The sequence below is a fragment of the Coturnix japonica genome, chromosome 1 (assembly GCF_001577835.2).
Source record: "Coturnix japonica isolate 7356 chromosome 1, Coturnix japonica 2.1, whole genome shotgun sequence".
NCBI lineage: Eukaryota > Metazoa > Chordata > Aves > Galliformes > Phasianidae > Coturnix > Coturnix japonica.
Genome location: NC_029516.1, coordinates 96903005 through 96919566, shown reverse-complemented (window position 1 = coordinate 96919566; position 16562 = coordinate 96903005). Strand labels below are relative to the sequence as shown.

At 38.7% G+C, this 16562-nt stretch overlaps 1 protein-coding gene across 4 annotated transcripts in view; it reads left to right on the top strand.

The window, feature by feature from the left end:
• The window catches only part of ERG (ETS transcription factor ERG), a 143575-nt gene that overhangs the window by 66920 nt on the left and 60093 nt on the right, over positions 1 to 16562 (top strand). The window contains exon 1 of one of the 4 annotated variants that reach the window (XM_015882564.2): positions 10918 to 11062. The exons of 2 other annotated variants lie outside the window; for them this stretch is intronic. In XM_015882564.2, the coding sequence (XP_015738050.1) occupies positions 11045 to 11062 (18 nt within the window). In that variant the 5' untranslated portion in view covers positions 10918 to 11044. Of the gene's footprint in view, positions 1 to 10917; positions 11063 to 16562 lie in introns of those variants that run through there. One more of the 4 variants, XM_015882546.2, reaches the window with a different exon arrangement.

The following is a 16562-nucleotide window of genomic DNA, read 5'->3' as shown; positions in this document are numbered from 1 at the left end:
ACTGAATGGGAGAATTTTACCCTCCTTGAGAATCTTTGAAAATACTACTTTTTCATGACAAGTGCAATGCAACCACTTAAAATATGTGAGAGTGTCCAATGTCGTCATAGTCTTCTGTCCTTTTTGTTCCAGCCAAACCTATTCACCAAGTGTGACCTCAACTAGTAAATGGCTTCAGCTGTCCCAAAACCACATTCTTTGGCATGTGGTTTGCCAAAAATACAGTTTCCCCAAACTGTAATGGAAATGTCCCATATGATAAGTCTTTGCAAGACTGGAACTGCAGCTTGGACTTGTAGGGGAACAAATACTGTGTCTGAGTGCTACGGTATTAAACTACATGGTTGTGTTGGTTATCTTAAATACCTGTGGTTAATTGGTGAAGTAAGTTGATATGCTGCTTAATTCCTTATGAAGTAGTGGCACTAAAAGTAGTGTCAGCAGCTCAGTATGGAAACATCAATTTATCTGACTAGGACTGTTTTAAAAATGGCTTTTAATTATTATTATCATTTAATTTTTTTTTCATTGTAGAAAAGCCTCATTAATAGAGAAACAAATAATTGAGGCTAATTACTAGAAAACTGTAATATTAACAAAGAAAACACTTTTTTTTTCTTTCTTTTTTTTTTTTTTTTGGTATTTTGTAGTCTAAGGATAAATTGTTACTTTCTTCCATTTTCCATTTTCCTTTTTCTTTTTTCTTAATGCCAGATTATTAAGAAAGTGTCACTGTCTTGAATAACATTTCTTCTCCCCTAATAGCACATTTTGCCATTTAGAAGCCAAGCAAAATGTTCAGACTGATTCTCATTCCTAGGTTGTTAAAATAGAACTGTGTTTGGGACATGTGGGACATTAGCTACAACTTCGTAGGTGAAAAGAGGATCACCTCTCCATCAAAGCAGCCATTCATTGCAGGGATAGATTTGATTGGAGAGATAATCTGAAACAGGTTTTCCTCGAGCAGGTCCTGTTCAAATTTCATAAGGAAACAGAGTTCTCTGTCCATTCAGTAGAAGGGTAGAGAGCTCACAGACAACCAGTTTTCCACAAGGTTGTGTAGCTCAGCCGGGAGGTGAGGAAGAGAATTCTGAAGTCCTGTGCCCACCAAGGGAGAGGCAAGGGAAGCATTCTGTGCTGCAGTGGGTGCCTTTTGTATTGCATCTTACTGCAGCTCCTGGGCACACAGCCACCTTACATGGACCCAGACTGACTGTGGCACTCTCACTCTAGCACAGCAACCATGGCAAAATGGAGGGCACAGAGTCCTTCACAGCTGGGAGGAAGTACAAGGATGCAAAGAAAACCAAGCCACCTTAATGTCACAATACCTTTTTGAGAAATGTGATATAATATTTTATATGGCCTTAGTTTAACAAGGAACTAATTCTGTAGACCAGTCATGGTATGCTGTGGGAAATACTGGCTAGGTATTTCTAGGTTAAATGCTTATCTTTCAGTTGGTAAAGTCTTCTGATAGGATGGAGATAAGGAAGCAGACTACCCACGTAGTTGAGTGCCATGAACTGGAAACATTTGGCATCTTCTGGGGCTAGGCACAAAGTAAAAGATCCTTTTAGAATAAGTGCCTCATTCTAGAGCACTAATGCTGCATACAAAATCTCATTTCTGTTTTACTGGATCTCAGCTAATTGGGAATGGTTTTTGGAAAAGTCACGGGCCACCAAGGTAATATAACACACATGTTTTAGCAAGTTTTTCACACATGTCTGGCAAGCCTTTCATAGCAGGAGAAATCTTTACGGATTTTTTTCTGGGCCTTAAAGCCTTAAATCATGCATCAAATCCTATCAGTTATCAATTTCTCCCCCCTTTCCCCTTCTGCTCAGTTTCATTTATTGGACAGTAATTTTTATGTCTTGTAACATGCCCTTTGAAACTCAAAATTTCCAGTTTGCAAGGAAACTGTGATAATGTATAATTTTGTTTAATTCTCAGTGGACTGAAACATTTGTGCTACTGAGGGAGAAGGAGTTTTTCCATTCGTGTCAGTGAAAGCAAGACATCACCTTTGTTTTTCTTAAAACACTTGATAACCAACAAAGTGCTTTAGACACAGGGAGTAAGATGTGATGATAGAAAATCCCAGGTCTGTAAAAACTCAAAAAACTTATTTTTTCTCTTTTTCTTGCCAGTGTATTTAGTCCTCAAGTGAAAATACGTTATTTAATCATTGCCAAGTTCTTTGATTTCACTGTAGTACTTTCAAGATAATAATCTCATTTTCTTGTAGGTATTTGCAAATGTCTTGTTTTCTAAATGAACTGAGTTTTAGAAATGCGGTTACATAGGATTCAGATCAGGCAGGACTTTGTCAGTGTGATATTTTTTGGTTATTTGTCATCAAGCTTTACGCTGGTACTGTGTAAAAGAGGCAGATTTCATTCTGATAGTAAAAAGTAAGATAGAGTTGCCAACAGGCCATTCTAGAGTCATCAAGTTTGAAGACAAAGGTATTTTGCATGACCCAGACAACTCTGCAGAATCATCACTGCCGATATGGGGTAAAGCCCCAATACATTGGATCTAATAGAAGAGAGGAATGAGAGCTTTCTGTGCTAGATAAATAAATGAACTGTTTGTAGCACACAGTCATGCCATGATCTGAGGCCTGTCTTCTGCACCTCAAGAAAAATCATGAAAATCTACTTTCCACAGGCTTTTTTGATTGTTATTTCTTCTCAATGTATTTGTTCTGTTCTTCAAAAAGGTGGTAAATATTTTTAGCATAACTGTACAGTTGAGATTCAAAATAAGCCAGTGTTAGTTAACATATATATATATATATATATATATATATATATATATATTTATTTTTTTTTTTTCTCATCAGGCATATGGTATTACTGGGACACAGAGAGAAGAAGAAATATCAGACAGTTCTAGAAATATGTGTGTTTTATCCTTTTTGTACCACACATCCTAGCCTTCGGGTATTCCTAAAAGACATACCATCACATTTCCTGAGTACTGAATTTTTTCATTTTTTGTATTTTATTTTCTAAATCTCAGTGCAGAATAATTATTATTGTGCAGTGATGCTCCCAATATTAAAATAGCTAGTTAAAAGTGCCTGTTTGTTCTAGACAACATGTGAAAGTAAAAAAGAGGGAAAAAAAAGAATTTAATAGTAAAATTGAATGCTTTTATTGTATATATATGAAGCATACATCTAGGGTTTGGAAATAGTGATAGGAATGACATCTTCTGCTGCTCAAATTTCTCCTTCATGTTTCTGACAAAATAGGAAGAGTCCCGGAGAAATGTATCTACTGCACTGCTTCATCAACTCCAGCCCCACTGCTCTTCTACCAGTGACACCAGGCTAAGGGTCCCTGCTTCATTCGGGGCTGTTATTTCCATCTCAGTGCTCGATATCATGAGCTTCCTGATATGGATTAAAACACTACATAGATCACAGGGTTTTTTATACATCTATTGTTACTTTTACTTTCCTCACTGTTGAAGAATTCATGTTTTCTTGAAGGCAGTCATCTAAGTGGAAAGAGGTTGATCGATGCTGGGGAAAAACATCCATGAAGGATTTAGGTTTTTTTGCTGTTGTTCAAATCCTAAACTAGTCCTGAGTTCATGATTGGCATAAAGATGCATATAAATCCTGAGGTTTCTATTTATGTCTGGATGTCTGTTGGGAATGGAGAATACTCCTGCATGTGTATATGTATCTCAAGGTGGTCAAAGGGTGGCAGTTTTCAGTTATTAAGAATGATCTGGATTAGCCTCAGTCTTTTTGGGTCACTAAGTTTCAAACACAGAGATTTCACATCTGTTTCTTGTTCACAGCTACTAACAAAGAAGTACAATACCGAAAGAGTCCCAGTTTTAGAAGCATGTCTGGTCCTTAAAGGAACTCAACTGGTAACTTAGAGGGAGAAAGAGAAAAAAAAGCACAGTTATACCTCCTATTCAAATTTGCAGATTAGGCAAAAACCCAGAGGTGGAAGGTCAAATAAAAGAGTTGAAAGCATTTTCTATAGACTTCCTGGTTGTGGAGTGAAAAAAAAGAGCACACAGTCCTCCAAAGCATTCTATAAACACCAGAACGGTGTGAGAGACACGTTAATAGGTTCCATTCTTGATGAAAATCTCAGAACAGCTTCACTAATATGGTGTAGAAATCCAATATGCCAGACGTATTTGCTAGGTGCAGTGCCCTTCCATCTGGGAATAGTAAGACTTTGAAGGACAGTATTCTGCAATAACCAGCTCAAACTACCATGCATTTTAGTCAAAATTATGTAGAACACTTGGAAAAAAAAAAAAAGAAAGAAAGAAAAAAAAAAGAAAGAAAGAAAAAAGATGAAAAATGGTGGCCTTTGCCCTCAAGGTTATTTCTTTTTTTCTTTGCAGAGAACTTGCTTTTTTGAAGTGCTTTCTTTGTCCTGTGTTTCCAGTGTCATTTAATCAGCTTTGAATTAGATGACAGAAAACAAGCAGTTTTCATATTGGTGGCAGCTTTCAGTCAAATGTTTCAGCAGGCTTTAATCATTAATCCATTGCTCCTCTGCAATGTGGCAGTATTATTATCAACATTTTAGAGAAGGGAAAATTTGGGAAGAATCAAAGGACAGTTACGATGAGAGTCATCTTATGTAAGCACAGTTACCCAAAAGTTAATGTCTCAGGTAATCATGCAGGTTCCCATTGTAGACAATAAGGAGTGAGAGTGTGATAGATCTCATCTTTTAAGTTGCTATTCTAGGGGAAACTGAAAGATGTGATGAAGAAAATTGTATTGAAGGCTGCAGAAGATGTTGCGGACAACTGATCTGGGCACCTACATTTAAGATGGGTGAAGGTTAAGGAAATGAATCCTAGCAGCAGTCAGCAATTCGATTCCTTGTCTGCAAATTAGTATGTCAGCACTTCCCAGCCTGGCTAGGTTCCTGTGAAATACATATGTTGGATATTACAGGCAACTCCAGTGTCAGGATACTAGTGACCATGCCAGTGTAGAGGAGTGAAGGCTCTGGGGAAACCTCATTACAGCCTCCCAGTATTAAAGGGAGATTATAAACATGAGGGAAATCAACATTTTACAATAGTAAAATAAATAGTGGTAAATAGTGATAGGACAACAGTGAGTGGTTTTAAACTAAAGGAAGGGAGGCTTAGATTAGATGTTAGGGGCAAGTTTTTCACTGAGAGGGCAGTGAGGTGCTGGCACAGCTGCCCAGAGAAGCTGTGGTGCCTCATCCATGAAGGCGCTCAAGGCCAGGTTGGATGGGGCCCTGTGCAGCCTGAGCTGATGGGGGCAGCCCTGCCCATGGCAGGGGTTGGAGTGTTTGGGCTTTGAGGTCTCTTCCAACCCAAACCAGTCTATGATTTTATAAAATGTGATTCACACAAACAGAGCTCCTATTTCATTCATCTCCCACTCCTGTGGTACTTTTCATGTACAGAGTAGAGCTGGTCTCCAAAGGATAATCAAAAGGGATAAGGTGATCAAAGGGTGACATGGTTATAAAAATAATATTTTGTGTGGTGCAAAATTAAATAGTTTGGTCCAGAGATACAGACTCAGAGGTGGACTTTGACTTTCAATCTGAAAACCTCCAACATTTTGTTTCTGTAGAAATGAGTTCACTGGAATACAATCTATTTTTTGTTGCTATTGTTCCATGATATGAGAAGGATGGGAGGAGGGAAGGGGGAGGGGGGGTGAGAAAGAAAAAAAGTAAAAAAATCACTCCGAAAGACCAAACCTCTCCAAGCCAGGATCTCTCCCAGCTTTTCACCTCAGCCAGCAGACAAAGGCAGTTCATTGCTCTGAGGGCGGTGGAATAAGGGACACAGCAGCAAGGGTAAGGGAAGATGTGAAAGGACAAACTGACTGAAAGCAGCTGGGTAACGTACCCGAAGAAGTCGCTGCAAAGTCTGGAAGGAGCTGCGTGCGCACCGTGTCATTGAGATAAAACAAGGCAGGCGGCGCGCCCCGAGCTCTCGTTCTCGGGGCACCGAGCACCCTCTAGTGACCGCTGCGGCCTTGCTCGGTGTTGGGGAGAGGTCCCTCCTCCCCCCCCATGCCAGAGCTGACCTTAAGGCAGCAGGAGGCGTGAGAGCTTGGAAGAGACGCCGAAGGAAAGGCTGCTTTTATTTATTTATTTATTTTAAATGGGGTACGTGCCGTGTTACCCCAGTGGCCAGGCAGTGTTAATATTAATAATGCAACTCTATGCGTGGAAAGGAGGAGACTTTCCCCTCCGTGATCAGATTTGCTGTCACATTCTTCAGTCAGCTGAAAGCTGTGAAGTAGCAATGCAACATGTGGTGAAAATTTGATAAGACCGTATTTGGTCCTCACACAACAATCAGAGCATGGCCAAGCTGAACAGAATATTTGGTTCTACATTTAAGCAGAAAACTGTTTTATAGAGAAGTAAATGTAGATGTATCTTTGTGTGCCATGAAGTAGCGTTAATTTCTCTCAGTTTCTTTATATCTACTATGAAAAAACTGCAGTGCAACGTCTTTTACTTAAATTTTTTGACTTATATCCTGGTTCAGCCAAAATGGGACCTTCTTTTTACCCTGATATTGATAAAAGGATTAGGACTCTCCTCTCCTCTCCTCTCCTCTCCTCTCCTCTCCTCTCCTCTCCTCTCCTCTCCGGCGCCCGGTGAACCGCCCCATCGGCCCACCCAAGCCGGCCCCAAACTCCCGTCCAGCCCGCGGAACAACACCCTGCCAGGGCTCTCGCCTGCTCTTTCTCTCTCCTCTCCTCTCCTCTCTCTCTCCCTCTCTCCTCTCGTCTCTCTCATTTTTTAATAGTCAGATTTGCAGGGTGCTAAGTATACCAGATGAGGTGAAAGTTTCTTCACAGCATCCAGCAGAATTTAAAGAGAGATATTTATAATGGAAATAATTCTGTAGAGCTAAAGGGACAAAAGCCATGTTACTAACAGTACTAATAACATTATAACATAACTATCCAGGCAGACTGCTGAACAGAAAACATGAAAGTAGAAGATCTAGTGGCTTTTGTGAAGATGTTAGAGGTCTCCTCTATCCTCTTGATCAGCCAGGGCCAAGAGCCACATTCTTGGTTTACTTCACAGACAGCAAGATGGATTGCAGAGCTGTCCACAGAGGGAATGCTGTGATACATTTCCTACATCCTAACTCTAGTAGATATGATATATAAAACAAAACAAAACAAAACAAAATGAGGACAGATTGTTTCGAAAGTTAGTAAGATTGTTTCTAATAGCATGAGAATATATTTCTTCAGATATATTTTGCTTGTTTTTCATGTGAGTGCATGCATACTAGCCATAGTTCTTGTGCTTGAGCTAAATGTGGTAATAAGCACAGCAGCTTGTTCCAGGATTTTCTTTGGAAATTCATCCTTTTTAGGACCTAGTCAAATCACTTATTTTGTATAGTGAGATCAAATCTATCTTTTGTCTCCAGTGTAGAAACACTCATCTTTAAAAATGAACTCTTTAGTCCTGAAGATTGAAGGCACTTAAAGCAGTATTTAAGCCTGTCTGTATCTTTGAAAGAACTGAAGCACAGCTACAACTTTAAAGCATGTGTAAAAATCTTGTTTTGATCAAATAACATAAGCACATATGTAGTGCCAAGCAGATAAGGTAGTGTTTTGCTCTTCTGTGGTTTCTAGATGCAAGTTTGAATGTAAAAGAAAATTTCATCAGAAAGTAGCCCAAACAAATTGGGGCAAAAAGCTTGACAGCAAAGTTATGGAGGGAAGCTGTTTTATGTGGCTTATGTGGCTTTTTATATCCTTTGATACTTTTTGTATTATTGTGTTTTCATTCAGTTTGTTGACAAAGACACATTTTTTTCAAACGCACACAACATTATTTCAGACAATAGCGTGTAGTTGCCTAACATAACAAAAGCTTATTTTCTTTCTATTTAGCCTTAACAAAATGCAGAAAATAGAAAAACAGTAGAAGTGTTTGTATTGTTTTTCTTTTACAACTGGATGATGGTGATTTGATTTTCCTGTTCTTACAATACCAAGTCTTTGCCTTGCAATTGGATTGACATAAGTGTAAGCCCTTAGAAATCTGCCTGTGGGTATTAGCATGAAAGTCAAATAAACTTCATTGAATTCTTTGGCACACAATCTATGCCATTTTAAAATGGCAGAATCCTTACTGGGCTGTAGGCTCTGTAAAACTCATGTAATGATAATAATATTGCTCAGCAGAGTCAGATATTGCCTGCTGTATGCTTCCAAAAGCCCTAAAGAAATCAACAGGTTTGTCTATATGGAGACAGGATGGAGAAAAATCATTACTAAATCCTGCTTGTGAATGAATTTGTTAAATCCCACCCACTAGAGGGATGGATACTTCAAGGATATGGTTGAGAAAAATAAACAAATAACCAACCAAACAAGCAAATAAATAAATAAATTGTGGGTTTAACTAGAGTGTAAGTCACCTAACTGAAACATACAGCACTCTGAAATTTCAAGAAAAAGGCTCTAATCTTTTGGCTGCCTTACTCATTGTTTGGAGATGAAAAGGGAGGAAATCAACATCCCCATGAAATACAATTACTGTAAACTGTTTTCTTTTTTGCTGTTCATAATGAAAATAGGAAAGTTACCAGAAGTTACTGACTAAGTCAATGGGTGAAGGCATCAAGAAGACATTCAGCAGTGCAACTCTGAATTTTTATATGAATAACTCATATATAACATAAATTATTCACAGTGTTGATGACTTTAGATTGCTCCAACTGAACCAAAAGTCACCTTTGCAATGGAGGAAACCAGAGCCCATAAAGTGAATGTGAAAGTCATGGTAGACTTTGATATCTCAGGATCCAGAGTGGGGAGTAAAAGTAGGGTGTCTGCTCTCTCTACTTTCTTTGCATCTAGAGGATACTAGGTTGGATGTCAAGGGAAAATTCTTTCCCCAGAGGGCGGTGAGGTGCTGGCACAGCTGCCCAGAGAAGCCCTGGTGCCCCATCCTCAGGGGCTCAAGGCCAGGTTGGATGGGGCCTGCAGCCTGAGCTGGTATGGGGCTTCCCTGTCCACAGCAGAGATTGGGGCAGCATGGGCTTTAGCCCAAGCCATTCTGTGAGTCTCTAATTCTGTGCTGGAGGCTTCCTCAGCATGCTGGACTGGCTAAGGAGGCCCCAGGACTTCAAGCCTTGTGAGGTAGCTGGAGATGAGCTGGGATAGAGGCTCAGCTGTGTGACACACTGCTAGGGCTGAAACAAGGACTTCCCAGGAGGAGGTCTTCCAGATTCTAGTTGCTCCAGTCCTGTGTCACCCAGTAGTAGAAGCACAACAGCTAGATTCTGGTATGTGGTCCTAATAGGACCATTCCCATCAGCAAGGGTGGGTGACACCTTCTCCTCTGCCCTGCCTCATCTCAGGTGAAGCAGTGCCTGGAGGGTCAAGGGGCTAGGACCAAACTCTGGGAGTTCTTCACCTCCAACAGATGCTGCTCTAGAGGAGCATCTTCTTTGGGTCACCATAGGAGGGAAAGACTGAGCCGACGCTCATGGTCTTACCTTTGTCAGTGTGTACAGTTTGGTAAAAGTTCATTCCAAATATCAGCAATCATGGCCAGGTACTGAAAAATGCTCTTATTTCAGTTTCTTTTCCCAAGGAGAAGGAGAGGAGAGGAAGGCACTGGGAGAGGATGAGGTTTCCAGACTCTTCTAAATAATGCCATTATAGGTTGTCACTGTTTTCTACTCTTTTTTGACCACAGCAGGGTTCCTGGGCAGAGTGCATGTGCATGCTACAGTGGGAATTTTATACACCAGGCTGTGGTGCTCTGAAACAACGTGTATGTCCGATGTTCTAATGTTGTTATAGCATTAAGAAATCAAAAGCTGGTTAAAGACAGGCTTTAAAAACTACAAGACAATTGAAGAAATACTATATTTTGACATCTTCTTTTTTTTTTTTTTTTTTTTTTTTTTTTCCAGTTTTAGAAAGTTCTCAAATTTTTGTCAGCCAAAACCCAGTGAGTTGTGCCATCACTGGGTCTTTGCCTGGTGTCTGATTCCATGAAAACACTCCTCCTTTCTTATTCCAAACCTCTTTCTTTTTTGTTTTAAGAGCTCAGCCCTCCTAAGCAAGGGCCTAGGACAGGGATGTTGTGTTGTTTGCACAGCTGGGAGTTTTGGGGTGTCCAGTGTATGCCAAGTGCTACCTAAGGACAAATAATCATGAAACACCGTATAAAATGTTACTATCATTCTCAAACCAGGAAGGGAACTGACAGTGAAACCACCTCATTTTTGAGCAGGAAAAGCTATAAACTAACAAACGGAAGAGTGCGAAAAATTTAAGACTGTTTAAGGTATTCAGGCATTTGCTTTAGAAATGCATGTTTTTCTGTGACTTCCTTTCCTTGGTGAGAAAGAGGTATCAAAAAGAAATTACTGTTGCCAATCTCTTGCTTCTTCTCTAAGAACAAAGGTGCTAAACCTGATAGGCTAGAAAGCATCTGTAGCCCAAGAACCCAAGCATGAGGTTAATGGACAAATATAGATGCGGTGTAAGCTGGCTAGGCTGCATTAACATATTTGGAGAAACACCCGCTTATACCCAGTCTGGCTGTGGCCCTGAATCAGCAATTCCCCAGTGAACAGACTGCATGAAACCAATGCTGAACGTGGCCCATTTCGTCTGACATCTGCATCCTGCTTCGGAGTGACATGTCGCACTTACTGCACATCAGATCACACCTGCCCAGGCAGTCACAGGCAGTGGACTTTTTTTGTTAGGGAAAAAAAAAAAAAAAAGGATTTTTAGTCACATATCATCAAGAAAAACAACATTGTTTTAGGACTCTTATCTCTTCACTCCCAAATATCCTGTTTCTTCGAGCTGCAGTGGCCAGGACCAATAGAAACCTCTTCCTGCCATTGGCTGACTTCATTTCCCAGAGTTAGCACAATCTCATCCGCTCTAAACAACCTCATCAAAACTTCTTTCTGGTCAGAGCGAAGCAATAATTATTATTAGCAATTATTAGCGATCAATAATCTTGATCACATTATGGCAAGCACTATTAAGGTAAGAAAGGGGTACCTTTTTCATTGGAATTTTTTTCAGTAGAGTTTTCTTTGGTTTCCTTTATCAACCTAGATAAGTTAGAATTGGGCAACACCCCCACTGCCACAATAGAGGACAACAAGATTTCCTTTGTACTGCCTAGTAAATTTCCTTTTTCCTACTCCAACCATCCGCAAGGCTTAAAAACTTCAAACTCGGAAAAAAAATTGGGTTTTTTAAATTCAGTGTTCAGTGCTGTGGATTGCATATGCGAAGCCCTTTTATGAGAGCTTCTGAAATTTCTTGTAGGTACCATTCTGACAACTTGGATGTGTTTGCAGACTGACAGAAGGGGAGAGGGTGTGTGCTGAAAGGGAAAAAAGGGTTCCTAAGAGAGCTAGACTTTTGGATACTTTTAAATGTTTCTCTTGTTGATGGGGACACAAATACTAGCAAACGGGAACCAGAGGCACCAGCTCTTCTTTCCATGTCTTGCTGATGTGCTTTTCTAGAAACTCTAGCCTGGTACTCTTTGTAAGGTTATTTTAATGGTAATGGCAAGATCTCGTGGGTGTGTTCTTTTTCTTTTAAATTTTCGGATAATAAAATTATTGTGCTGACATAAATTTCTCTCGGTGCATGTTTTATGTGTTTATTTTTGCTTGTTTGTTTTATTTTGATTTTTGAGGATGGCTTTGCTGATTTTTTCAGGTTTAGAAAGTGGATTCAATGTATCCGTCTGTCTATCGAGTTTTCGCTTCTCTATGTCGCAACAGATGTCAGTTATATCTATTACATCTAATAACTGTGATTAATTGCTAAATTGTAACTGTAACTAAATGTTTTGTGATTGTGAAAGTAATTTTGTGCAAAGAGCAATAGAGCTTGTGAGGTGCAGTGAGGGCTCAGCAGTGTTGCATTATCAAATTCGGGAACAAGGTATTTGTTTTTTTCATGGTATTGTCTATTTTTGTACTTTTCTAATAATGCCAGAGATTCTGTGAGAGATGCAAAGTAGTGATGGTGCTGGTCACTAGCTAAGTAGAGCTGCAGTTAGATTTCTCAGTAATTTCTGCATAGCTGTTAGTATTTAAAGATCATCAAATTGTTTTTTGTTATAGTTTTCAACATTTGAAAGTCTTACCTGATGACAGTGTGTTTAAGAAGTGCAATGAGCCGTCTCTTTTTCTAGTTACTGATGCTTTGGAGAGGCTATCTGTAGAGATAAAGTTCTGAATCCTCTTCGCATTGCTGGCTAGTATCTGTTACATGCAATGTAGCTTCTGTACCGGCTGGATTCCCTTTGGTTTTGCTGCACTTTTCAAAGTACATTTTCAGAGATGAGGAGATCAGGCTCTCTTGAGGCTCAGGAGGCAAGTTTTGCATTACTGAGAGAAAGGGGTATGTGCTTAGATAGTAATGTGGTTTTTTGTGTTTATTGAACAGAGTACGCTCTCAATGCTGATGGGAAATTTTTCTTCAAAACTGATGGTACAGTGAGATTAGATGTTATGTATGCTTTGACAAGCTTTTGTTATTTATTTTTGGTCACTTTTTTCTATGATTATATTATAATAGGGTAAGTGGTCATGAAGAGTATCTCATCCTTAGTATTTTACCTTCACCTAGTACTTAGAGTGATGAGAAGATGTCATGTGCAGCTGGGTATCGTGCAGCCTGTTTGTTAGTGCAATGCAGGCAGCAAAGCCTCCTGAGTAGGAAAATGCATCTTTTACATCCCAGAACGCTTTTGCTTGTAGCACCAAAGAGGTAGGGAAGGACGTATATTCTGAAGCAAGGATTTCATTTATGATTGTAAAATGTAAAATTATTGGAGAGAAATGACAGGTGCTTTGTACTCTAGGTGCAGGAAATGTACTCTGACATGAGGCTAAGCCAGTCCAAAGAGATTCAGTTCCTCTTCTATGCTGAGTACATAAAGAAATCATTAAACTGAAAAGTTTCTGATAAAAAGAAATTCCATTCAAAGGTTGAAAGGTTTCCTGTGCTGTGTGTTTTGTAATGTGATTCCAGTGATTTTATTTTATTTTATTTTATTTTTTTTTTGCCATTTCAAAATAATGGCCCTTGCTGCCTGCCATGTCAGCAGCACCAAGCTGTAACCATGGGAGGTAGAAAGCCTTCTGTGGGAGCTCTGTGAGGAAGCTTTCTTGCCTCTTTAGGGAAGCTGTGGAATCATTCAGTGTGAAAAGAAAACCAGGCTGCGGTTGTTAATAATCAGGTAGAAATTGCTCTTGACATACACACGTGCAAAGATTACCTGCCAGCAGAACAGTTTGATTCATCCTTCTGTCAAAAACCTGAAGCTAGACCTGCAGGACTCATGTGAAATGGGACTGGTTTAATACAGGCCAGCCAGGGAAGCCAAACATTTGCATAATTTGGGGGCTAACACCATGACTTTCCCAGGAGATGCACCTCTCCTCATCCCTGGCCTCTTCTGCTTGTTTCTCCTGGAGGCTGAGATTTCTAATACATTCACTTCTGCCTATCTGTTGCATTAAGTTTAATCACTGTGATGTTTTTTCTTTAGCATTCAAAGGCTAAAATAGTTTTTCAAGTGGGGGAGGTGTCCCAGCAGTGAGGATTTCAGTGCCGATATGACATGTACTCTTCTGGCACCTGGTAGATACGTGCAGAAGCACATTTATGCATAGCCCTGAAGCCGAAGGCTGTTGAATTATACACAACACTGCTAATTATAAGCATCCCACTTGTTATAGTAAATACCACGTTAGAAAATATCAAGGACTTCTGAATAAGGCATGACTTTTTTTTTTTTTTTTTTTTTTTCCCCCCCTCTGGAATCAAGCAGAGGTAAAAATACCTACCCTGAAGGTCATTTTGTGTTGTTTTTGTTTTGTTTTGTTTTGTCTTTCCTATAATTTTTACCATTATCTCATGGTGAAGGAAACAACATGATGTAGAAAAATACAACTGGAGTCTTAATTCCATGCCTTGTACCAGACCGTGTTGAATTTCTTTATCTTTCTTACCAGTGTATTTGCACTAATTCTTATAAAATCTGTTCAGTAAATTATCATGACTGAACAGTGACTTATTGATTACACTTGTGGATATCTCTTTTACTCTAATTTAATTCTAAATATGTGCATGTCCCCTTTCCATTAGGGATTTCTAATGTAGTGCTTGTACGGAAGCTATGATTTCTGGGAGAAAAAAAGATCTGTATATTTGATAAAGGGCAGGAGAATCACTGTGACTTCAAAGACCTGAAAATATTTAGACGTACTTTGTATAGTTTGTATTGTTGTACAGATGTATGAAGGATTAAAGCAGTATATACATATATACATGACAATATATTTTGTGAGAAATATTACAAAAAAATTTAAGTTAGTCTGTGCTTCTCTCTATAGTGTTTTTCTCTCATTTTCTTATAGAAAATTTTAGTACTCTCTCATGTATTTCTGAGGAAAACTAAAGTCAGTTAAAAAAATCTGTTCTTGGCATATGGAAGTCTTTGTTTAGAGAGCTGTGACTGCACTGAGGCCAATAGAACTAATACAACAATTACTTCTGCCCCTTGCATAAAATTAATTCATTCATTAATTGAAGATGATTGTTCTTTTTTTTTTGGTTGTTGTTGTTGTTGTTTTTCTTCACTATTCAGTTAGCAAATGGTTCACTTCAAACCTGAAAATTGGTTTTGATGCTTTAGCACAACCTTCTTAAAGCCAAGCACATACCTGAGATCTGATGAATCATAAATAAGGGCAGAAAGAGTGCCTTAAATTATTTAGACTAATTTTGCTTCATTCAAAATGTTTCCACTAATTTCAAGATGTTCACAGAATCAGAGAACCATTAGGTGCAGAAAAGGCCACCAAGATCATCTAGTCCAACTGTCTGTATTTCGTTTCAATAAAGGTAGTAGAATCCTACCTATATTAATTTCCAAGTAAAACTGTATTTCTGACTCAAGTATAGAATTTCAAGTAAGAAATAGTCATAAAAGAACAAAAGGAGATATTTTGAGGACTTTCATTCTATTTTCTTTTGCTCTTAATCATCAGTCATTTAACTCAAGCTGATTTGTGGCTGCATATGCCAAAACTAACTCCAATATAAGGGTCTTGCTTTCCAGAAGTAAGTCCCCAAGCAAGAAACATCAGCTGGAAAGTGCGTATGTTTGGCTGTCTGGGTTGGTTTGTTTGCTTGTTTTTTCTTAACAAGAACTGTATTATCTCTTAACAAAATGTTTTTCAGCAAGATCCGTGAGTTACTAAAAGCCTTTCAGAAATAACCCTTAAGGAATCAAGTGCTCTTGGAGAATGACTTGCTGAAGATAAATAGAGAAGTATTTTTAACAAGTGTCAGTGCCAAAAGAAGATATTTATTTTCCAAGTGACAGTTTGCAATCCAGTAAAAATATATAATGTTGTTCTCTTACAGGGAAATAGGTTTCTTAGTACAATTTTCTACATCAAGCCAGCAGAATAAATTTGAAAAACAACAAAGTAGAGAAAAGAAAAATTATGTGTGTATTCCTTGTGTTACCAATTTAAAGAAAGTTGATGGGATATTGTAGGGTGTATCACATGCAGTGCCAAACCTGGTCAAGTCAGAAAAATCTTCACATTGACTGCAACATGACTCCTATCAAATTTACCATTAACTAGTTAAAAAATAATTTCCTTTGTTGAATAGTTACTCAGTAGAGAAATAGAAGCCTTTTTTTTTCACTGTGTCAGTTGTGAGAAGTCAGGAGTCTGACAAAACAAGCGTGTGTTCTGTTTGTCATTCTGCTGTTCTTAATATATGTTTGTGAATTATGGAAGAAATATTGCCTGAGTTCAAAACACAGACAAAAATACAGAAACTCTGAAGTGCTTATATGAAAAAAGATCAATCCTTTCCTTAAAGGGTGCATGTGCCTTTATGTTTGCAGGGTTTATTTTATGCATTGCAACCAAGCCTGTGTGATGTTGGATAGTATTTTTCAAGTTGTTCCTTGTTTCTCCTAAAATCACCAACTTCTTAAAGAGGGGACTGTGTAAACAAGTCATCAGAGTGAACAGAGAGATAAGTTGTTTCAGGAAATCTGCTTCCAATCTGAATCTGTATCAGGAGTTAGGATGCAAACATGTACTGCAAGGAAGCTCTTTCTCTCCCTTCCATGCATCCTTAGGTACACAGCTGCTCATCTTTACTGCACAGTCACCCCATTAGAACCATTAGACATTGGTTAATAGCTGTTAAATACTGATTAATAACCAGTAAATATTGGCTATGTTTCTGTTTGTTATTGTTGTTGTTGTTTTTGTTTAGTTTTGTTTTTAAATTACAGTATTAAGACCGGTGATTACTACCTCTGCTAACTACCCTTCATAAATATTATTTGTTTCAAAGTAAAGTTAATTAAATGAAAATAACATTACAAATATCACTGAACTTCAAATAATAAAGAAGTATGGTGAAGAACAGCATTTTTTCAGTGGCTAGGCTGAAGGAGACATCAAGTGATCATCCAACAGGC